The sequence below is a fragment of the Panthera pardus genome, unplaced genomic scaffold, assembly GCF_024362965.1.
Source record: "Panthera pardus isolate Hobbes unplaced genomic scaffold, ASM2436296v1 HiC_scaffold_27, whole genome shotgun sequence".
NCBI classification, from domain to species: domain Eukaryota; kingdom Metazoa; phylum Chordata; class Mammalia; order Carnivora; family Felidae; genus Panthera; species Panthera pardus.
Window position 1 is genome coordinate 3,197,496 of NW_026526843.1, and position 24,576 is coordinate 3,222,071.

Below are 24,576 nucleotides of genomic sequence, written 5' to 3' on the forward strand. Positions count from 1 at the left end.
TTGTATGAATGAATGAACAAACGATCTCATTTGGCCATTCTTTGTAATAGTTTCCATGGGGAGTTTTGAGAGTACCGTCACTGGGTAGGCTTCAAGCTTCTTTTATGGAGGCATTAATTCTATTTGGTATCGTGTTTTACATATCATTGGTTTTCAGTAAAGTGTCCACCATGCTGATGAACAGTGCTCTCTTTTCCCAGGATTTCAAACTTATCTGCCACTGAAGCCATATTCTATTTGTGGGAGATATTAAAAATAATAGAAACACGTTTGTCTCTCCTTGAGGAGCTTGTAGAGCAGTGGCCCTATCATGTGTCACACATCCTCATTCTTTCTGCTCCCATCAGAATTGGCCCCCTGGGTCCGGTGAGAACTGCCTTCTTAAAAATGACAAAATAAAGTCCATAAGAGACTATTTTCCAACATCTCCTATTATGGAGGTAGTATAGTCAATAAAGTGGAGACACCATAATGAGAGACTCTTCTCCTTTGGGACTTCACAGGGTCTATATTTGGATGCTAAGAATATTTTAATTGAGGGGAAAATAAAGTAAAATAAAGGAGCTATTCAATGAGTACCCCTAAATTGATCCATCTTTGGATTCATCTGGTATCATGGGCAGAACAATGCTCCTTAAACAGAAGGTCTGACCCTTCTTGGTCCCTCTCTTTGAAAACTAACATTAGTCGTATTTGACCAGCTTGGAAAAGCAAATACTCTAGCAGGAAAGACAGCTGCCAGACAGAGGAGACCTCCTAATTTGCCATCATTGTGGATTAACTTTATTGAATAGCAGCTGTACAAAACACCATGTTAGATGAAAGGGAGCTCCAAACCAAACCCCAGAGATGGCCTCTCTGCTCCCCACTCAATGAATATAATGACACTACCCTGATGACAAGTATGTGTCAAGAGACTCAGCTTCCATGACAGTATGGATTTGAGTTCTCTAGGGGAAATCAAGGCAGCTTATGTATCATTTGTTTTTCATCAATGCCAAAAGCCTTTTCTATTGTCACAGACCAGATGAGACTGGACAAAAAAAAAGTTCAGTAGGAACAGTTCAGACTGGACAAAAAGCTCAGTAGGAAACCTCATAAGGGGCAGAAAAGTAGCTGAATTACTGAGCCATCAGTGAGTGATCTCAGGGAACAGTTCCATGTGGCTCATTGGCTGCCATTTACATTTCAAGGAATCTTGAGGCAGGGAGGATACAGGATTGGGGGATGTTTTAGCCCATTCAGTTAAAATGTTACATAATAAAAATAACAGGCATTCTGTTCCCAAAATCTAGGCAAGAAGAAGGGTAGGCAGCATTGGATTGTGGTGTCAACCTTCCATTTCTGTGGATACACCATGAGATTTACAAGGAGCAGTCATCAGCACTAGCAGGTACTGTTCCCTTCACCTGCTATTGTCCAGCACTTCTCCCAGGGAAAATTTTGCTTCTGCATTCATTACCCTTCACTGTTGCTAAGAATACAAATGAGCCATAATTCAACTTTTTGTGAGGATATGTCAGATGTGAACTCAAAACAGTAATAAGAGTTAAGTTCATTGAGAGACTACTGTGAAGCAGGAATCATTCTAAGACTTTAATGTATTAACTCATTAATCTTCACAACAACCCCATGTCATAGATGCTATTATTATCTGTGTTTTACAGATGAGGAAACTGAGGCCTAGAGAGGTTAAGTAACTTGCCAATGTTTACATAGCTACTTAAATGGTAGAGCAGGGATTTATTTGAACCTAGGCAGTCGGGATCCTGAACCTGTGTTCTAATCTCAATGGTTAAACTGCCTTCCTAAAATAATACACAGAAGGGAAAAATTAGTTGACACGAAACTCAAGTAATTTTACAGATAGCTTCGTATGTCTCAGCCCAACACTATTGCTCAAGGTACTTTTAAGACAAAAAGAGCACTACTAAACTAAATATCAGTATTTCTAAGATCTGGTTTCCAAAGTCAAGTAACTTTCCCTAAAGCATAGCTAAAAAATTACTGAAACACGAAGTTGAAGGGGACCCTGAGAATCTATTTCTTCATAGTGCTTAAGAAAATAAGATGCAGGCAAAGAGGGCTAGAAGTAGAAATGAAAATCACTTGTAAGGTTTCAAATGTCTGGCTGGAGGTGGATGTGAGGAACACTCATTAGAGCTGATGGTGGCGGCATTGAACTCAAATACTTTCAATTTAAGTGGTAGCTTAGCAGCCATTTGAAGGAAGGATGTTAGTATTTCCTTTATCTTAAAGAGCATATAGCACTACTTATAGTAATAATAATGATGGCAGTTAACTTTTACTGAGTGCTTATTACATGCCAAACATTGGGCTAAGCATATTATTTAATCTTCACAGCAATCCTATGAGGTAGATACTAGAGTTATCCTCATTTTACAGATGAGGGAACTGAGGTACAGATAGGTCAAGTAACTTGTGTGAGGTCACATAGCTAGCAAGTAGCAGAGCAATGATCCAAACCCAAACAGTCTGTCTTTGAGGCCTATGTTGTTACATAGTAAACAAGATACTCTCTCCAGGAATAGCCCTTTGAGCTCCTGTGAAGAAAACTACCCAAATTTTTAGGCCTGTTATTGACCCCAGCAATAAGCTTTGGGCCTATAGTGATGCCTTGGATGATTTTTTTACTCTCAATGCTAAGCCTTTCTTGCTCCACATTGCAGATGGGTGACTAAATGCTGAAGATTACCATGTGAACATAGATTTATGTTTAGACATTGTAATTTACAAATAATCCAATATAACTAACATATTGCATCAGTGCAGATCTGGCCTCAAGATTTTTCCCTGAGACATATACCCATACAGATCAGATTTCCATGAACTGGTAATGTTTAAGGCAAATCAGATTATTTAGCTTCTCTAGACTGTAAGAGATTGTGACTCAGGACCACTCCAAATGGAGCTATAAAATAATACATAATATTTTAGTTTAAGTGCTATTACAATGAAATAATGAGGAAGAACTAAATTTAAAAGACCCATTACATCCTTTAGAAATATGTATAAAAAGTATATTAATAATGATTTTAAAAATATTTTAATAGCTAACACGTTTGAGCACTATGTGCCAGGCACTGTGCTAAGGCAGGCATTGTGCATTTGTGACAATTTAATTGTCACAAAAATCCTAAGGGGTTAAGTATTATTAGTCTGATTTTATGAATGAGGAAACAGAGTTTCATAGAAGATATTTACTCAAAATAAAGTAGTGAAAGAAACAGGTTTGGAAGTCAGGCAGATTGACTCCAGAGTCTGAATGTTTAACCATGATGCAATAGTGGCTCCTGTCATAACACCTGCTGATTCCAGATTGGCCCCACTAGTCATTCAAAACCCAAGGAGATCTATGGTCCGATCATTCACCCTAAAAGGATCCCTGGTTGCTCATTTCAATCATGGTTGGTCTAATGGAGTAGGATGCAGTCTAGTCAACTATAGTCAAGGCATAAATTATAGTTTGGTGGGACAGTTCATTGTCTCTGCCACATACATAATCCAAGCGCCTTCATTCTCCACCCATTTCTCATTTACATATTTTTCCTTTATATTTGGCTGCTTTTAAGCTTGTTTCCTAGTTTTCTATGTAATCACATTTCTTAATTATTAAGATTATAAAGTATTGTTGCCTACACTTGCATGCCCCCATTATACCTTATAAGGATTCAAAATCTGAATTGGAACTGTGAAATTATTTTGGGGGGGAGGGGTGGAGGTCACTAACTATATAGACAAATGGCACAACAAAGTGGCATTACTCTAGATCCGTTTCTCTACTGTGTTTGTGAATAACCTGGGGATCACGTTAAAATGCAGCTTCTGATTCAGTAGCTCTGGGCTAGTGCCTAAGATTTGGCAATTCTTAATAGCTCCCAGGTTATGCAGATTATACTTTGAATAGCAAGGTACTTGATGGGCCTGGTCCTGCCATTCTTTTAAAAGTAGGATCACAATTAGATGAACCTGGGAAGATTAATATTTAGGCTATTTTAAAAGCACTCCAGGCTTCCATAGATGGCAATTCCCTAATGTCTTCACAAATCCATTTTAACGGTTAATAGTTCTGACAGTATAGAAGCTTTTTTTGTGTTTAAACCAAACCCTTCAGAGGCTGTGGCATTTTTCTTCTGATTTTATCTTTAGTGGAGATGGAGTAAGTACAACATGCCCATTCTCTTACTGGTTACTTTGTTTAAAAAAATATGAACAGTTATTCAATGTGAACCACTTTGGAATGTTCCCTACCATCTCTTCTTCCCCAGTTTAGGAATCTAAGATTTTTGAGGTGTCTAAGTCAATTCTCATTTCCACTCCACGTTTGTCTCCTCTAAATCTATAAAATTAGATAAACTTTATAATTCCTTGCCAAATTCTGTTGCCTTTTATTTCGACAACCTGTTTAAATATTAATGCCCATATCCTGTATCAGCTATATCCCTAGTCCATAGTGCAATAAGGAGTATACTAGTAACTACTGGCCACCCTGCTTATAAAGCTCATATTACAAAAATGCACACTCTAGGCAGAATCTGGTAAATGTCAACTTCAAAATAAGTTGTGTCATACTGTTATATTTATTACCACATGGTCAATAAAAAGAAACACTTGTGACGTGATTAAAAATAGCATACCAGGCAAAATTGGTTGTCCAGCGATTCCCAGGGGTGCCATTCCAAGATTATTCATTGCTGTGGCCCATGCAGTTGGATCAGACATAGGTAGCGTCATTGCAGTGGAATCCACATTCAGAGTTCTACTACTATCAGCTAAAAAAAAAAAAATGACAAGCAAAATAATTTGTTGTATTAAGGTTTCAGTATGTAGTTTGCCTAACATAAACTGGCAAACACTTTACAGAAACAGACTGATGGACAAGTAGTAGATAGAGCCTTAATTCCAGCTCTTTACAAGGGTTAAAACAATACAGCGTGAACCAAAAGGAAGTCATAGAATTTGAAAGAAGTTTACCAGATGGTATTTTAGTGTGTTTCTTTCTTTCTCTTTCTACTCCCTCTGTTCCTTCCTTTTCTCTTGTTTTTTTTTTTTTTTTTATGAAGCCTTTATTTTTTAGAGCAATTTTATGTTCACAGAAAAATTACAGAGAAGGTACAGCGATTTCATTTATAACCTCTACGCGCACACATGCATAGCCTCCCCCATTATCAACATCCCCCGCCAGAGTGGTACATTTGTTACAATGATGCATCATAATCACCTAAAAGTCATAGTTTAAATTAGGGTTCACTCTTGCTGTTGTACATTCTATGCGTTTGGAAAAATGTATAATAACATGTATACATCCTTGTGGTATCACACAGAATATTTTCACTGCCCTGAAAATTCTCTGTGCTCTGCTTATATCATCCCTCCCTACACCCCAACCCCTGGCAATTACTGATCTTATTCCATCTCCATAGTTTTGCCTTTTCTATAATGTCACATAGTTGGAATCATACAACATGCAGCCTTTTCAGATTGGCTTTTCTCAGTAGTATGCATTTAAGTTTCCTCCATGTCTTTTCATGGCCTGATAGCTCATTTCTATCATAATAGAATGCTGCATAATATTCCATCATAGGGATGTATCACAGATTATCCATTCACCTACTGAAGAACATTGTAGTTGTTTCCAAGTTTTGACAATTATGAATAAAACTGCTATAAACATTCGTGTGCACATTTTTGTGTGAACATAAGTTTTCAACTCCTTTGGGGAAATGCCAAGCAGCACAATCACTGAATTGTATAGTAAGAGCATATTTACTTTTGTAAGAAACTGTCAACCTATCTTCTAAAGTGGCCAAACCATTTTGCATTCCCACTGGCAGTGAATGAGAGTTCTGTTGCTCTATATCATCACTAGTATTTAGTGATGTCAGTGTTCTGGATTCTGGCCATTCTAATAGGTGTATAGTGGTATTTCTTTGCTGTTTTAATTTGCATTTTCCTGTTACATAATACGGAACATCTTTTCATATATTTATTTGCCATCTGTATATGTTCTTTAGTGAGTTGTCTATTAAAGTTTTTGACCCGATTTTAAATTGGGCTGTTTGTTTTCTTGTTGTGTTTTAAGTGTTTTTTGTATATTTTAGATAATAGTCCTTTACCAGATGTGTATATTGCAAATATTTTCTCCCAGTTTGTGGCTTATATTCTCATTATCTTTACATTGCCTTTTGCAGAACATAAGATCTTAATTTTAGTTAAGTCCAGATTTTCAATAATTTCTTTCATGGATCATGCCTTTGGTGTACTAAAAAGTCATCACTGGGGTGCCTAGGTGGCTCAGCTGGTTAAGCATCTGACTTTGGCTCAGGTCAAGATCTCACAGTTTGTGGGTTCAAGCCCCACATTTGGCTTTCTGCTGTCAGTGCAGCACCCACTTTGGATCCCTCCTGCCTGTCTCTCATGTGTGCACGCACACACATGTGCTTTCTCTGTCCCTCCTGTGTGTGTGCTCTCTCTCTCTCGCTCTCTCTCAAAAAGAAATAAACATTAAAAAAAAAAGTCATCACCATATCCAAGGTCCTTTAGGTTTTATCTCATGTTATTTTCTAGCAGTTTTATAGTTTTGCATTTCACATTTAGGTCTATAATCCATTTTGAGTTAATTTTTGTGATGGGTATAAGATCTGTGTTTAGATTTTTTTTGCATGAGGATTTCCAGCTGTTCTAGCACATTTGTTGAAGAGACTGTCTTTCCTCAATTGTATTGCATTTACTCCTTTGTCAAAGATCAGTTAACTCTATTTGTGGGGTCTATTTCTGGGTTCTCTATTCTACTCCACTGATCTATTTGTCTATTATTTTACCAATATCACACTGGCTTGATTGCTGTAGCTTTATAGTAAATCTTGAAGTTGGGTAGCATCAGGCTTCCAACTCTGTTCTTGTTCAACATATTTTGGATATTCTGAGCCTTTTGCCTCTCCATATAAACTTTAGAATCTGTTTGTTGATAACCACAAAATAACTTGCTTGGACTTTGATTGGGATTGCATTAAGTCAAGTTAGGAAGAACTGACATCTTGAAAATATTGAGTCTTCCTATCCATGGACATGAAATATCTCTTCATTTATTTAATTCTTCTTTTATTTCATTCATCAGGGTTTTGTAGTTTTCTGGGTTTTTTTCAAGCACATATACCACAGGAGCTTGGGATGACTAAGAGGTTTCCTATTCTTCTCATAGTCTAGTTGCATATGATTACTTCGTCAGCTTCCATCCAAACTACTCATGCATGCAAACTAAGAAAAACCATCCAACAGCTTCCATGGTGCAAAAAAAATGAAAAATTCTATTTTTTATGTAATTTCATTTCTTTGAGGCAGTTAACATTGAATAGAGATGGACATACAATCAGCAAATATCAAATTAGCCAATTGAGTATTTTGGAAATTAGGGGGACACGAGAGAATAATCAGATAGGATATGTAGTCCTTGCCTTCAAAGGTTATACAATATAATTGAAGAGACCAATGATGGTGGCAATGATTATTACTATTATCGCTACTCTCACCACCTCCATCCATTACTACCACTAATTATTGAACACTTACCACATGCTAGGTAAAGCACTTGGCACACATTATTTTCATTTAACTTTCAAAATAACCTTGTGAAAGGGACTATTTACATTTCCATTTAATAGATGAAAGGCTTTTAAAGGTCACATATATTGTCTAAGGTCATGCAGGATATATACTTTTAGTCACAATGTTTTACTATCTCCAATGAAACCATTAAGAAACAACCAAATAATTGAATGGAATTGACTGGAAATGTTACTGAAATTTAAGTAATGAAAATGTGGCTTGAGTAGGTAGGAAAGACTTCATGGAGAAGATAGGATTTGAACAAATTGGCCATATTTTTACAGAACATGTCTTGAGTCATGGGTAGTTATTAGATAGGTAAAGAAGGAAAAGAGGAAAAAGACATTCCAGGAGCAATGATGACATAAGAAGACATTGAAGTGAGTTATGCATGCAAGTGCATGTATATACTACATAGTTGGGAGCACAGAAAGACATATTTTTGGAAATTTCCCTCTGACTGCTGATTTCTATAGAAAAATCTTTCCATGGCTTTTCTCCTACCTCTCAGTATGCACTCCAGCCAATTACACTCTAGAAGACAACTCTGTTCTAATAGTAGCTTGCTAACATCTATCACATCCTTCTAACCTGGAAATATCAGGGATGAACCTTGCCCTGGTTATTTATACAAGTGCTATTTTGTCACTGATTCGTCAGAACAAGAAAATGCAAATGTTCAAAAACATTATTTCTGAATTATTAGTTTTTATGATTTTTCTATGCTTCCTATGCCTCTTCTCCACAACCCGCCCCCCTCCACACACACACACACACACACACACACACACACACACACACAGAGTGATTGATGGCCTTAGCATTTGTTACTATAGTCAGAAGTCACATTTCAGAACTGGTGATTTCTCTATCGCCAGAAACTCTAGTCCTCACATCCAGTTTTCAGTTGTTTCCCATGAAGGCATAGTATGGCTAGAAATAGCCATATTGTAAATATTATTAAGAAAACAAACATAGGGCATCAGATACCCTTTGAGTCAAGAGTTTACATATTGATTATTCAGTTCATCTGAACTCCCAATCTCTAGTCCAGGGGAGACAAGTTTTAGGGAATGTTATAACTGGAAGGGACCTTTAGAGATTACTGAATCTGCACCCTGGTTTTCTCTAGTGGCTGAAGAATGACTCCAAGAGGAAACATCTAGGTTTAGAAGGACTGGGCCCCCATACTAAAAACAATTTCTTGCAACAGTTTGGCTACTCATTGGCTCTGCAGTCCTGGGAAACATAAGAGAATCAGGAATTATTCTTAATAAGGAATTCTGAGATCAAAGAACGAGAATTTACAATGTACCAACCTAGCCAAACTCTGGACTAATTTTTGAGGAGGAGAGAGAATTATCTAAATTATCAGTTTTTTTAAAGCACAGCACACAGTAACACAGCACAGTGTTACTATTTTCAAAATATATATTAATTCAAAGTGCCTGTTAAAATGTTAGCAAGGAGAGTTCCTGCTAAGGTTGTTTACATAAACCAGATGGTTTAGATAAGAACCATGTGGAATTTACAGCATTATTTTGCTATGATAAATTCAGTTTTTAAATTCTTAAGGAGTTCTGCCTTTTCATTTCCCTCCACTTCCCCAACACTCATCTCCACCTGTCAAATCCTACTCAGTTTTCAGGGGTCATCTCAAATGTTACATTGTCTGTGAAGCCACGTCACTAGAATTAATCACTCCTTCCTAATGTGTTATCGTAACATTTTATCTAGAATTTCATTTTTATGTTTGCTTATTCTCTCATTCCTTTTCCCTAAACCAAACCTTTATTGAGTCTTAGTATGTGCCAGATCCTGTGCTAGTGACTAGGAGTTACAGAGATGAACAAAACTCATTTACTTCTCTGGAAGAACTCACAATACAATGAGAGGCATGACATATAACCTAATATAAATTATTGTAATAAGTACTGCAGTAAAACTGTGAGTAAAGTGTTATGAGAACAGAAAAGGAGTAATTAAATCTGCTGGAATGACTTGGGAAGGATGTTTGGGGTTGGAGGTGTGGAGAGGATGAGGAATACTAGGGAAGCCTTTGCTGGGAAAGAATAATTTGAAATGAGTCTTTAAGGAGGGATAGGTTTTTCCTCCAGGTAGTGATAGGAGGATTAGGATTGAAAAGCATTCCAGGAAGCAAGATCAACTGGACATTATCATTGACTGCCTTGAATTACACTTATTAAATACACGTCTCTCTTCTGCTGGCCTGCATGCTCCTATAGGTCAGGGACTTAGTTTGGGTGTCTTTGTTTCTCCATTTTTTAGTTCAGTGTCTAGTATAAAGTAGGTATTCAAGAAATATTTGGATGAATGAATAAATAAAATCAACCTACATTGATTTTGGGCACAATGAGAGATCCATGCAATGACACTCATTGATTATTTGTATATCTTTTCAGAAAGATAAATTATCTTAAAAGTGATGGCATAGTTGCTAAACTAATTCTCTCTCCAAGACAACTGAATTTACATGTAGTAATTCATTTAGATTTACAACCAGAAATAAATGCACCTAACTGATAATTCAGTTTGATATCATTGGCTATAATCTTTCTCCCATATAGGCACAGTCATACATATAAGGAAGCTTATACATTTTTACTTTCAAAGGGAAATCCCAGATGATCATCTCTGTCTGGCAACAATCTGGATTTAAGGTCTTAACTAACAAAATATGCTGTGTTGAACATCTGTTTGGAATCATCACTTAATAGTGGAAAAGTTAAGACCAGGCCTGATTCACTTTCTAGACTAAAAATGGGCCTGATTCACTTTCTAGACTAAAAATGGACATCTAGCAATTTCTTTAAGTATTTTATAAAAGTGGTCCCATGTCACTAAAGGAAGAGATTGCTCATTTGCCCATAAGTCCTACATTTACTGGCAGTGGCCAAGAATATTCAGAAGTTAAGTACGAGTGCTGTCAAAATACCTCACCCAAGTCTGAAGAACGTGTCCTGCAATGCTCATTTTTTGTTCTGCATTGTGTGGGAACTCTTCATGAGGTCAAGGGCTGTAGAGGAGTTGTGAATGAATCCTTTCTCTGTAAGTTGATTGAAGTTATGGTACTTTGGAACAAGAGTTCATTAGTGCCAAAAGAGTAAAAGATTTGGAAGTAATTGTCCATTTTAACTTGGTATCGCTCCATAATTATCAAATCATTGCCATCTGTTTATTTTTATATTATACTTCACTTGATTAACTAGTCAATTATTGTCAGTTATTTGATCTTGAAGACAACACACACACACACACACACACACACATATCCTGTAGTAGAGTTATTTCATTTGTTTCCTTTATTTCCATTGAAACAAGTTCAGTATGTTAGTGTCATCTCGTCGTCTATACTCTTGTATTAAGACAAAAGATGTCCTTCTCTGACAATTCACTCTCCCATAATTCTCTTTCTTATGTCCAGGTTTATATCCATTGGTTTTTATGCTTACTATAATTTTGTTACACAGTATTGTGCAAAGTTGAAGAGAGGATTTTGTCAACAAACATCTATTGAAAGTCTGTTAAGAGTAGGAAGCAACACTGCCTAGTGATCAAGAGCATGGGTTTGGGAGTCAGATGGTTCTGGACTACAGTATATGCTTACTATGTTTCTCTTTACTTTTCTTGCTGGTCTACCTTCCAGCCTTCCTTTTATATTTATTGTACACTCATTGTACATTTTCTGTGTGCCAGGCACCATCACAGACATTGAAGACATTATGGTGAGTCAAACAGGCCTCATGCCGATCCTTGATCTTATGAAGCTCTCTAGTGCAGAAGGGAGATATTAAAATACAGATAAACATAAAATAATTATACATTGTGATAAGTTCTATGAATAAATAACTGGATTTGATGAGAAAATTGGCAAACTACGAATTTAGGAAAGTGATAGTATTTGCCTTATAGGTTTGTTGAAGATTAAATTAGATAATGTGGGTAAAGAATTTAGCATGGCTTCTGGCTCAGAATGAGTACTAGGTAAGTGGTAACAATAACATGGCAATAGTTAAGGTGATGATAATGAAGTAGTCCTAGCCCTTGAAGGGTTCAAAGTCTACTGAGAGACACAGCATATATAGGAATTATAATAATATACGGATAATGAAACAGAGGCACAGAGAGTTTAAGTAACCAGCTCAATATCACATAGCTAATAAGTGGCAGAACAGGAATATGAACCCAGGCAGCTCTGGTACCAATGTCCACAGTCTTATCCATCACACTAAACTCCTTCCCAAAGAGCCCTTTATTTTTTGTGTTCCCCTAGTTCATTGAACACATTACTATAATAGCCCTTATTGCATTATATTTTTATAATCTTTCTATATCTGTCTCTCCTCTTAGACTCTGGATTCCCTTATTCCTCCTGTTATTCCTCATGCCTAGACACTGTGTCTGACACAAAGTAGATGTTCAATAAAGTATTTAAAATAAATGAATGAGGAAATATATGAATATATGTAAGAGAGTCCTGTATAGACATTCTTCTTCCTAGAAGAGAGTAGGTGTATAGCGTGTGACAAGCTATTCAGAATGGAATATCACTCTGTTGTTGTATTAAGATAAAATCTCTTTTAGTCGGTCTCTTCTGAGGACTAAATATTCAACATTTTAAACAGAGAGTAAGAGGAAGATAAATGGTGATAATCTGAGGTATTATAATCCTAACATGCTGGTAGTATAAGAATATCACCATACTTAATTACACAATACTTATAGAAATACAAACTTTGAGAAAGATAAATCTGGAGATAGGAAGATAATTTTCATCACATAGAAATTCTTCATGGGTAAAAAGGAAATGACAATAATTTCTTTGAAAATTTAAGGGTAATTATATTTACTAAAATAAATGTGCATGTAGCACCCATCTTTGTTAGCTCCTTGAAGGCAGGGGATATAAATCTCATTTACTTTTGTATATTCTACAGTGATTAGCTAGAAGTAGGTGCCAGTTAGTGTGCTTTTAAATAAGTGAACTCTGGAAGAACTCAACAATTGTACAAAGTGGGGCTTAACTGCAATGCCTATTTAATAGACCTATAGCCAAATAAAATCTCTGCATTGTGTATTAATGCACTGTGGACTTAGCTCTCTAGTCATTTCTGCAGAAGCAAGATAGTGGTCCAAAGCTGGGTGAAACATCAGACCTCTGCAACATTCCAGGACTTAGATAAATGGTGAATAATAGTGTTAATGATAGTAATTATAACAAGACTAAATATAGGTAACACTTACTTAATACTTATTATGTGCCAGGCACTGTTCTAGGCACTTTATGTACATTAATCTATAACTCACAACAACCCTATGAAGTAGGACCTCTCATTACCCCTATTTTACTGATGAGGTAACAGGAGCAGAGAGGTTAAGTAACCTGTCAATGGTCATAAAATCAGCTTGCAGTGAAGCCTGATTTAAACCCAGGCAGTCTGGGTCCACAATTCATGCTCTTAACCACTATGCTATCTTAAACTAGGTAAATCATAAAGTTATATAATATTTGAGCTGGGAAGGCTACTGATCTCATCGTTACATAGATGGGTATCCCCCAGGTCCTCTATTGCAGGGATCCTTAAGTGGGGCTAATTTGCCCCCCGCCCCCACCGGGAACATTTGGCAATATGTGGAGACATCTTTGGTTGTCACAACTGGAAGTAGGGGGTGCTTCTGGAATCTAGTGGATAGAGGCCAGGGATACTACCAAACACCCTACAATGTACAGGACAGCCCCCTACAGCAGACAATTATCTGACCCAAAATATCAACAGTGAGAAGGCTGAGAAACCTTGTTCTACTGCAGCAATGTTGATGTGTTCTTTTTTTTTTAAGTTTTTATTTATTTATTTATTTATTTATTTATTTATTTTTTTAAATTTTTTTTTAACATTTATTTATTTTTGAGACAGAGAGAGACAGAGCATGAACAGGGGAGGAGCAGAGAGAGAGAGGGAGACACAGAATCTGAAACAGGCTCCAGGCTCTGAGCTGTCAGCCCAGAGCCCGATGCGGGGCTCGAACTCACGGACCGTGAGATCATGACCTGAGCCGAAGTCAGACGCTTAACCGACCAAGCCACCCAGGCGCCCCTATTTATTTATTTTGAAAGAGAGAGTAGGGAAAGGGCAGGGAGAGAGGGTGAGAGAGAATCCCAAGCAGGCTCTGTACCATCAGTGCAGAGCCTGATGTGGGGCTCACAAACCGTGAGATCATGACCTGAGCTGAAATCAAGAGTCAGATGCTTAACCAACTGAGCCATCCATGTTCCCCTATGTTCATGTGTTCTTACTGGAGAGTGCCTTATACTCCTAGATTCTTCACAGTCCCTTCCCATCTACCACATGTGCAGCCAATCCCAACTTCTTTAGTTGATGTACTACTCGCTTATGCCACTGTACTAAAAAAAAAATCAGACCGCCTTCCCCACCAAGAATCTATTAACATTTTTAGCATGGTTACTTTTATGTTTCACATCAAAGAAATGATTCTCATGGTGGGGAGTCCAAGTGCCATGGAAGTCCTGTAAATAATGCTAGGAATACCATGGCAAAAGAGAGGAAGTTTAGAAAATGCTTGCATGGAACACAGAAGAAAACACCATTTCTAGCATATCATATAGGACCTTACATACAGTAGGTACTGAAGAAGTATGTGTTGTAAAAGATTATGGCACAAGGGCACGGTTGGGTATCCTAAAACAGAATAACATTGTGCTTCCTGTTCTCTGGCTAAGGGAAAGGAAACAGCAAGATAAATCATGTTTCGGTTCTGCATTAAGCCTAGGGCTCAAGGTTTTATCTTCTGTTTGTTATTTATTGCTCATGAAGCAATATATTGTGCATTGCAGGTGTTATTTTGAATCCCTCTTCATTTTCTTTGAAAATTAACAATCCATCATTGTTTGTGAACAAGGTGCTGAAGCTCGGGGCACATCCCACTCTCTCCGATCACAGACGTCACCAGCAGTGACGCCACAGTCTGCATCATGATTATGCGGGGCGAGGGAGCTGACAGCAGCCTTTGTAAGAGAAAGCTCCCACGCAGCTTGAGAGAGATGATGCTATTAGACAAGCAAGGGCTTTATTTCCTTATGAGTGTTACCAAGAATGGATCAAAGAGCCACTCAAGGGGATCAGGATGTCACAACATATTCTTCCTTGGGGAAGAGGAGAGGAGGTGGGGGAGAGACAAAAGGGAAAGGTTTTATGCTAGTCTATATTGTAAGTAATCACATGGGCAGGGTAGGAGACAACAGCTTGATCCTCAAGGTATCCAGAAGAGAACCTTGGGGTAGAGAGTCCTTTCAGAAACTAACCCTTATCCTGGATGATTCATTGTTTTAGTCTATAAGCTGGAGGGTCCTGGAGACAGCTACCTCCATATTGGAGCAGTTACAAGGATATTAAAGGTTTTTAAATAGATCTATAAGAAGCTAGAGTGCTAAGCCAGCCCTCCAGATGGCAGTTGCAGTGGGGGTAGGGTGTAGCAAGGAAGAAGAAAGACACAGTTCTTGGCATGCACTTCTCCAAGGAGCTCACAGCATATATCCTGTATTTATAAAGGCAACAAGGTACAGTGGAAGAAATACAGACCTGGAGCCAGATAGATCTAAAATAAAATCTTGGCTCTATCATTTACTAGCTGTATGACTTTAGGCAAGTTCAACACAACTTTTAGCCTGTTTATTAACCTGTATTATTTACCTAATGATAACGATGTTGATTCCTAGTATTGATTAAATGTTTATTATGTGCCAAACACTGTTTTAAATCTGTATATGTATTATATAATATAATCCTCACAACAACCCTATAAGATTGGTAATATTTTCATACCCATTTTACAGATGAGGAAAATGAAAGACAAAGAAGTTAGAAAGTTGCTCAAGGTCACAGATGAAGTTAATGCTGGAGTTGAAATTCAAATTCAGGCAGTATAGCTTCAGAGCCTAAACTTTTAACCACTGAGCTATAATACTCTCACTATACTATAAAAAATGCTGAGCAAATATTCATTCGTGATCTTAACCCCACTTCCTTTATCTTTTCCTTGTTTTTTTTTCCCACTAAGAAAGAAATCATTTGGTTGCCCTGTGGGGGTCTCTTCTCCCACTTCTCTGAGCTGGAGCCAAGGGCCTCCTTTGTTATTTTAAGGTGGGCTGGCACAGACTGAAGAATCTCAGGAATAGTCCTTGTCACTTCCAGGTTATGAGCTGAATGTGAGCCAAGAGAATAGGTTGAGGTTGGATGCAGGGGAAGTCCAACAGGCTCCACCATTAGAACCTTGGAGGCTTCCTCAGTCAGTAAAAGCAGGGGCTAGCTGCACTACAAAGGCTCTGTTGGGCTTTTCTGGACTATGGTCCATCCTTCCCATTCCTGACTTCTGGGCTTCTGAGATACCAGTGCACTCATGTTACCCTGGTCTTGGTTGAATGGTTGACTATGGCCGTCTGGTTTTTAGATTGCATCATTGCATTCATTCCACATTTCTTACCTAATATTTAGACAAAAAAACACTGAAAGCATAATTGGGCCTCAAAAAAAGCTACCTTATCCCAGCTCTTCGAACATCTGTGCTAATTGCCTATTAAAACACACATTTCTTTTCCTAGTTTTGAAACAAACACTTTAATATTACTGTCAGGATCCCAAATGTTGTAGCTACGGCTTTTCAATTAGAAATCTTAATATTTAACCAATAAACTAATTGCAGTTCAGGTACTAAGTATGCTCTTTAAGTTAATGGTGTGGCTGGTGGTGGAGGGGAAACAGAGAAAGAAAAAACAAAGAGAAGCATAAATTCTGTAAGTTCCCAAAGTTCTGTGGTCTGTGCTTTCCTGAGGTAAGTTGCGTAAGAGATGATTTGGCAGCCCTCTGCTCTGCTGTTAGAAGTCTGACAAGGTCTCTTGGAGGAAAAAAAATGGTCCTGGGGTTAATCCCCAAGCCATTTTACTTTAGCCCTTGTTGCTGAAAATTTTTTCAACGTGTTTCAGTATACTTCCTTGCCATAGGATAGAAAGTACAACACAGATTAGGAGGGCTGAGTTTCAACTCTGGCTCCACTATTTTCTTGCTGTATCGCAATCACTCACACCTGTATTTGTCAAAGTGTGGTCCAATCATGTGCATCACAATCACCTGGAATGCTTGCTAACTAGCCAAGTTCCAGGGTCCACAGCTGAGGTTTCCATCTGGGTGGTGCTGGGGAATCTGCCTGTTGAACAAGCACCCTAGATATCTCTTACGCCCACTACAAATTGGAGAAACACAGAGCTTCAGTCTCCCCATGTATAAATAAGAATGATACCACCCCTTTCACCAGGTTGTGGTGAAAACCCAGGTGGTCAGTAAGTGCTAGCTGTACCTGAATCTTTAAGTGAGATTATGGCAGGGCTTCAGGATCCATTCTGAATATTAATTCAAGAACATGTTAAATCCACGCACTATTTGGTGGTACCAGGGGTGAAAAATCCATGTTTCCCTGCCCTTTGAGGGGCTCACAGACTAGTGGGAGAGACAGACAAACTATTGCATAGTTTGATACTGGTTAAACAGAGATATTAAGGGGAGGCAGTTACTCTACTAGGAGGAGAGGTGGTGGTAGAGAGGGAGCAGAAGCATAGAGGAAGTGATGTTAAGCTGGAGAAGTCTTTGAAGTAGCTTTTGAAGGACAAACCAATTATGATGATACTGTGGATATCTTTTTTTTTAATATGAAATTTATTGTCAAATTGGTTTCCATACAACACCCAGTGCTCATCCCAACAGGTGCACTCCTCGATACCCATCACCCACCTTCCCCTCCCTCCCACCCGCCCATCAACCCTCAGTTTGTTCTCAGTTTTTAAGAGTCTCTTATGCTTTGGCTCTCTACCTCTACTATCTTAAAAGGTGTAGGAGATAAGGCTGTATTTGTGCTAAGTCTAAAACCTAGAACAGAAATTGTCCTTGTTGGGGGGGGGGGGAATGGGCATGGGTGGAGAATATTTCCATATCAGTTTACTTATTCCTCTCTCCTAAAAGTACAATATTAAAAAACTAGAGTCATTTTGTATTCTCCAGTTGGTTGGACTCTGGGAGGATGAGTATTAGACTATATTTTTGACTTGCTTTGTAAGACACTAACTACAAGGCCATGGTCTAAGTCAGAGGGGTGGGACACTGGCCATGACCCCTATAAACAAGTCAAGTGTTAAATCCTACTGATAATGGGAACTTTGGTTTGAGAATTGGCTGCCTCAGCAGAGTCATCTTCAAATATTAAGGGCAATGCTATATATACACATACAGCCACAGGAGGCAGTGACTAATGGCTCTGCCTTATGCCAGCAGCCCTGGCCCCTTTCTAGCTTCTTTACCTCAACAAGCAGCCTAACTCAAGTTTTTAAACTCCACCTCAATTTAACAAATAATCAGAAAACAATAGCTTGTACCATACAGAACTTCACACTGCCCCCACCCCACACTTCATGTTTCAAAGTAATTGATTTTTTTTCAAAATTGCAACACACTTTCACCAACCCCCAACAGGCCTTTGGACAGACCAAGCATGATAAACTCTTAACCCTTAAGGCTGTGTGACCCTGAATAAAGGAAAAATAGGGTTATAACCATAAAGATCATGGTTTTGGACTGGATCTCATCCTGGCCTTCTACTTACTAGCTGTGTGATGCTAGGAAGATGACTTAATGTCTCTGATTTTCATTTTCCACATCTGAAACATGAGGACAGTAATAGTACCTATCTCATAGGGCTGTGGTAAGGGTTAAAGGAGAAAATATATGAGAAGAAGTCCATTACAGTGGCTATCTCAGTAAGTGGTAGTGAAATACTAGTAATTATTGTGAATATAGTAACAATAGTGGGCATTACTCTGATATCTTATAGACAACAGGGGCCATTTGTGGTTGGAAAAAAAGGGGGAGTATTATAATCCCTTCAGTTGTGAAAAGGACAGGAAAATACCAGTACAGGAATTAGCCACTTCTGGGTATGTATTTACACAGAAAAGAACAATATGGCTTCTTTCTAACCAGTTCTTTACCAAGAGCACTGCCAGAAAGAACAGTAGGACTAATCTATATGCTTCTCATCTGCTACATTTTTGAAAAGTGGTACCGTTAATAAAATCCTCAAAATATTTTCCAACGTTACCCTCCTCCTCCACTGTATATACCCCAAACTCATCAGACCTGCTTCCAAAACCCATTTGCTTTTTTTCCCAAAACCATGGATGGCATTTACATCCATGCTCTCACTTGTGGTCACCCCATCTGTGGTGGAAGAGGGCCAACATTACTTAGTATCACTTTTTCATTTCCATCATGAGGATGGGAGGCAATGGGGTAGGCAGGAGAGCTTGCTTTTCATGGCCATCCTTCCAATAAGACAAAGGGAGTTATTTATGGCCATAAGCTGTGATCTCTGACAGCTGGGCAGAGGGCACCCACTGTGTCAGCCTGCTCCAGGGACAATCCATATGTAAGTGCGTTGGTCGTCAGTTTGTGATTCTGGGACGGTATTAATAATAGTGCCTTTCCTGGAATCTATCTTACATATGATATATTTTTCCTCATTTAATTCAATAGTTCTCCTGACTATTTTAATACACCAATAGTAGTCCAGATAGCAAACGTGCATGAGTTATTGGCTTTCCTTCCTTTTATCCATTTCTGCTGTAACTTAAATTTTCTTCCTGAGTGAATCTCTAGGCAACTAGTGACATCACCTTTAATCCATTTGTTTTTTTTTTTTTAATTGGCATTAACAGGGAGGGGGCATAAGCTGCTAAAAAATAAAAGATATATAGGTTGGTGATGATCTCCAGAGCAAATCTTACAGGGATTGGTAGAGCAAATTTGATTTGAAAATGATTACAGAGGGTGAATTCCCTGTAAATAATGAATTGGAAAGAAAATCAGGCTGGGAGTATTTGCTTATCCACTTATTTCCACATGGAAGAAAAGCCATAATTCCTGTCAGCCTGTGCTTACAGCATGCCTAGATTGGTCAGAGAGAAACCAACCAGAGACAAAAATATACAAGCTCACCTGTTCACTGCATTTTCTGTCAGGTCCAACACCAAGGAAAGCCAAAAGATAAGTCTTTGTGTAACAATCCATAAATCTGTGGCTACGGTTCAAGCACTTAACTTCAAATTTCCAAATATCCGTGCCACTGTTCTTTCTCCTCCCAGAAGCTGGAAATTCACTGTCAGAAAGGAGAGAGGAGGGGCAAGGCAGCCGAAATGCCCAAAGACCCTGGGAAAATTGTGGGAAAGCATGCCCTCCCCACACATAATTCTTCTTGAAAGACTAACTGTCATGTCACTGGGAGACACTGTCAGAGCAAAATGGTTACTTTTTTTTAAATTAAAGTGCAACTAGCTTTCAAGAGTGGCTACCTTCCTTAAAAATGCTAATTTCTGTATATCAAATCCCATTTGTCCACTGACTCACACTATCTTTTTCTAATTTTTTAAATTGAATATTGAGTAGGTAGGTACAAAGGGGAATTTATAAGAGACAAATGTAGAGTCTAAAAAAATGGTGCAACGAAAACTATGTACCCAACATGTGGTTTAAGAAAAACAATATAATTATAACTTTTAAAGACCTCACGTGCCCCTCCCAATTCTTTCCATCTCCCCTGAGAGGCAAGAACTATTCTGAAGTTTGTGTCGATCACTACTTGTGTATCCTTACAGTGCTGCTACCTATGATGATGCTACCTCTTCTTTTATCTGAATTTCTAAAGGATTCTCCAGTTGCTGGGAGCTTTAATTTGTGCTGTTCTCTTTCACATTTCTCCCCTTTCCTTTGTTTCTCTGCCCGCCTGGTTCAGCTTGTCTAGTAGTCTGTGATCTATGAACAAACAGAAGTGTTAAAGATATCATTTAATTGTGATATGGAAACACAGTAATTCTTTTGCAATATGGCTACTTTCCTTTTTTCTTTTTTTTAAATTTTTTTAAAAAATGTTAATGTTTATTTTTTATTTTTAAGAGAGAGATAGAGTGCGAGGGGTGGGGGCAGGGAGACACAGAATCTGAAACAGGTTCCAGGCTCTGAGCTGTCAGCACAGAGCCCGATGCGGGGCTTGAACTCACGAACCACGAGATCATGACCTGAGCTGAAGTCGGACACTTAAGCAACTAAGCCACCCAGGTGCCCCATCCTTTTGTTTTTCAAGCAGATCACTGCATGGACCTTGATTTGTTTACCTGGAGGTTTGGGGACACGGAAGTGGCAGTGGGCTAAAGAGCAGGGTGACAGGAGTGTATGTATTGCCTAGCATGGGTATTTCAGGGTTCTGGAGTCAGAAGACTATGCTATTTACTGGCTGTGTGACCTCACGCAAGTTACTTACTCTGAGCTTTGGTTCCCTCTTCACAAAAATGCAGACAACTATATAAAATTGATCTTACAGAGTTGGTGAGATGGTTAGACAAGAGATATTAATTCTAAAAGTGTTTTTCAAGCTGTAATATACTGTAAATGTTAGTTGTTAATGATGCAGCTATTCTGCTGCTGTTGTTGATGCCATAATATAAATTCTGTCAAAGTCAAGGTAAAGGACTAGATATGAATTTTCTAAATCTGGAGCTAATCCACAGATATACCCTTGCCAGCTATCTGGCAAAGCTGGCACAGTGAAAACAAAATTAAATTTTCTTTTCTAACTCTCTATTACCGGTCTACATGGAAACTTTCCACCTTCAAACATCTTCCTCAAATCCCACTGTACCTGCCCAATCTGCGTGTGTGGGAGTTGTGTTTGCTCTGGCTTACGTCAGTGTTGGAGCCTAGGGCAGAAAGTAGTCACACATTACAGGCATCTAACATTTTCTCTTCTTAGTCATTTCTCATAGGACGGTTCTGGCTGGTAACTCAAACAGAAATGTATGCAAGATGTGCTCATCACGTGATCAGTTTGTGCCTAAGGAAGCTTCTGAAGGTCCTGACTTTTGCCTGCGTGATATTAACATAACCATTTGCATGTCATTTCCATTTTGTTTTTAAAAGGGTTTCTCCTTGAAGATCTGTGAGAATGAGAGTAAGCAGTGAAAAGCCACGTTTCCGTTCTGCAAACGATATAATCAAATCTGTAAATGGGCAAAAATACACACAAGAGACGTTCCATAAAACTGCTGGCAATTATTTCAGCGAACAGACGAAAGTTTCGCATGATTCCCCACAGCTGCCGCAGGTGTTGAAGGAAGACGTTCAAGCAACACTGGGGGAATATCGATTATTTTTTTGAATATGGAGCTAGGCTATCTGCTTGGGTGCCCAGGAGGGGGTGAGGGGAGAAGGGTGTTGGTAATGTTCCCACACGTTTCCCAGCCTTGAGGCTGGACAGCCACATGCCCATCTGCTGCTAAGAAAAAAAACTATAGACAGAGCTTAAGTACATGGGACAGACAGTTTGACCTCTGAGGTTGCAAGGCTCTTGCCCTCCGCCTAACAGCTGACGCCTGGAACAAGCAGGCCAGCCCCTCATGGCCCTTGCAGGGACTAACAGGAGGGATCCAGCTGAGGGACGGCTGCAGCTATGGCAACAAATGCCCAGGAATGAGTTAACACCAGGCAAAGGGGTTAATGAGAGAGGCAAGAGCTTTTATACAAATGCATTAGGGAAAGAAGATACAGTGGGAATGAGGTCCATTAATAAAGCTGAGTGATAAAATCCACCACCATCCTTAAATTGGACTTTGTTTCTTAAACTGCTTTTCCAAATCAGTCTCCTGTGTTCCAGCTGTTCATTGAGATACTAAGCTTATTTAAAGAATAAAAATAATACAATATACAGCGTAAAAGGAGAAAATCAGAGAGGCAAAAGGGTATAAAATTAGACTTGCAAACAAAGGAAGGAAGAAAAACAAGAGATGTGTACAACTATGTTCTGAATATGTTCAAACAGCTTGTTATTACTAACAATCGCCACCTGACAATAAATTACCCCCCCACATGTGGATTACAAGTTGCATTATTATGATGCATTAGAATCAATCTGAGTACTAACGATAATGGGTGGTTGGGTGGCTAAACATGGCCCCCAATTACTGCCGAGTGCCCTCTCCTTTTGTGGCTACACAACAACTGTCATCAATATTCTCTCATAGAGAATGTTTTCTTATCAGCATTATGTCCTCAAAACATCCCTGGAAGGCAGGTGGATATTGATGGGCTTTTTTGAAGAAAACAGAGAGGCATGGAGAGGTTAAGTGAAAATTAGCAGAGGTGGTACCACCATTCCATAACAGAAGTTGGGCAGCCAAGGTATACAAGCAAAGGGCTTTGGGCTGCTCTTTTGATGACAACAGCACCTACTGAATGCAGTGGATCAGTTTGTAGTCACTTTCTCAGCTGCAGTGAAAAGCATAGAATCCTTAAGCCACTACAGTTAGAATATCTGGTTGTAGTACAGAGCACAGAACCACAGAAAACCTTTTTTAACTTTAGTAGATTACAATACAACCTCAGAGTAAAAAAAGAGTATACTTGAATTCAGAAACTAGTATAATCCATTTGGATGGTATTTCTTAGTTGTACGAATGGATGAACGAAGGTACTTCTTGAGCCCCTCTTATGGTTTTTGTTAGTGGCTGAAAAACATACAAGAGAAGTAAAAGACTGTTACTCTCTCAGAGAGTGTATGATCTAGTTGAGGGTGGAGGTGAGCAGATTCACACACAATATGAAGACCAAGCAAAACTCATAAAAAGCCTAAGTATAAAGTGACAATCCTGCTTGTCCTACTCATTAGAGGAAAAGAATGAGAAAACCCGAACGGTAGGATGTTGGTACATTCCTACATGAATGTTACTAGAAGAACTTAAGCTGACAAGTGCATTAGACACTTCTATCAACAGTGAATGTACTCACAAGAGGGGTGGCCAAAGGAGATGAACAGGAGAGAGCATGAGGTAAATTAGATGAGGTTCAAGGGAACCAGGATGGAGGTGTCTGCTGTTATTTTAATATGATCATGTCATTTTGAAAAAATGTTTATTTTTGAGAGAGAGAGGGCAAGCGGTGGAGGGGCGGGGAGAGGGGGAAAGAGGATCCAAAGCCAGCTCCGAGCTGACAGCAGAGAGCCCAATGCAGGGCTCGATCCCATGAACAGTGAGATCATGACCTGAGCCAAAGTTGGATGCTTAACCGACTGAGCCACCCAGGCACCCTGATCTTGTCAATTTTGAACCAAACTCCACTGATAGGGCTTACTTCCTTGGGGACAGTGTTACTCAGGCAAGTACATCTGGTTGGCATTGTCTGTATGTACAGCTAAGAGCTAGAGGGCAGATAATTTGAGATGGAGTATTCTGGTGAGCACATGGAAGGTAGACAGTCTGTGTTGTGGGCCACTCTTATTTTAGCTGTTAGGCATATGAAGTGGCCAAGTTTTTAGAAATGTATTAGAAAAGTATTTTAGAAATGAAGGTGTCTGACTTGTGTGCTTGTGCAGGTAAAGCGTTAGCCCACTCATAGGGTTTCTGCAAAGAGAGATTGAATTTTCCTGACAAAAAGCATTTTGGATCTGTTTTAGTGACTTAGCTGGTATTCAACAGCATTCAAAATGATGCCTTCCTGAGCCACTTCACTTTGCATTTTCCTGTGCTCCACAGTCTCAGCCTACATACCTCACCTTGCCTTGTCTTACAAATACAACTGGCTGTAGGAGACTTGGGCAGAAGCTGCAGATTGTTCTAGAAAACTCAACCACTGAATACGCACATTATGCTGTACACAGTGGTCAGCAGTGTGACTGTCACATGTGAAAGCTGAACATCGTAAGAAGCAACAGGTTAAAGAGCTTCTCTACATCTACTTGTGAATTTCTCATTGAGGAGAATTAAATTCAGAATTGCAACCAGACTATATCTCCCTCTATAGGACCTATCCTCTACCACTACTATCT

At 38.8% G+C, this 24,576-nt stretch overlaps 1 protein-coding gene across 12 annotated transcripts in view; it reads right to left on the reverse strand.

The window, feature by feature from the left end:
• The window catches only part of ENOX2 (ecto-NOX disulfide-thiol exchanger 2), a 259,494-nt gene that overhangs the window by 59,555 nt on the left and 175,363 nt on the right, over positions 1-24,576 (reverse strand). For 10 of the 12 annotated variants that reach the window (XM_019427003.2, XM_019427002.2, XM_019426996.2 and 7 more), the window contains one exon: positions 4,659-4,793. In XM_019427003.2, the coding sequence (XP_019282548.1) occupies positions 4,659-4,755 (97 nt within the window). In that variant the 5' untranslated portion in view covers positions 4,756-4,793. Of the gene's footprint in view, positions 1-4,658; positions 4,794-19,703; positions 19,878-24,576 lie in introns of those variants that run through there. The other 2 variants (XM_019426999.2, XM_019427001.2) reach the window with 2 other exon arrangements.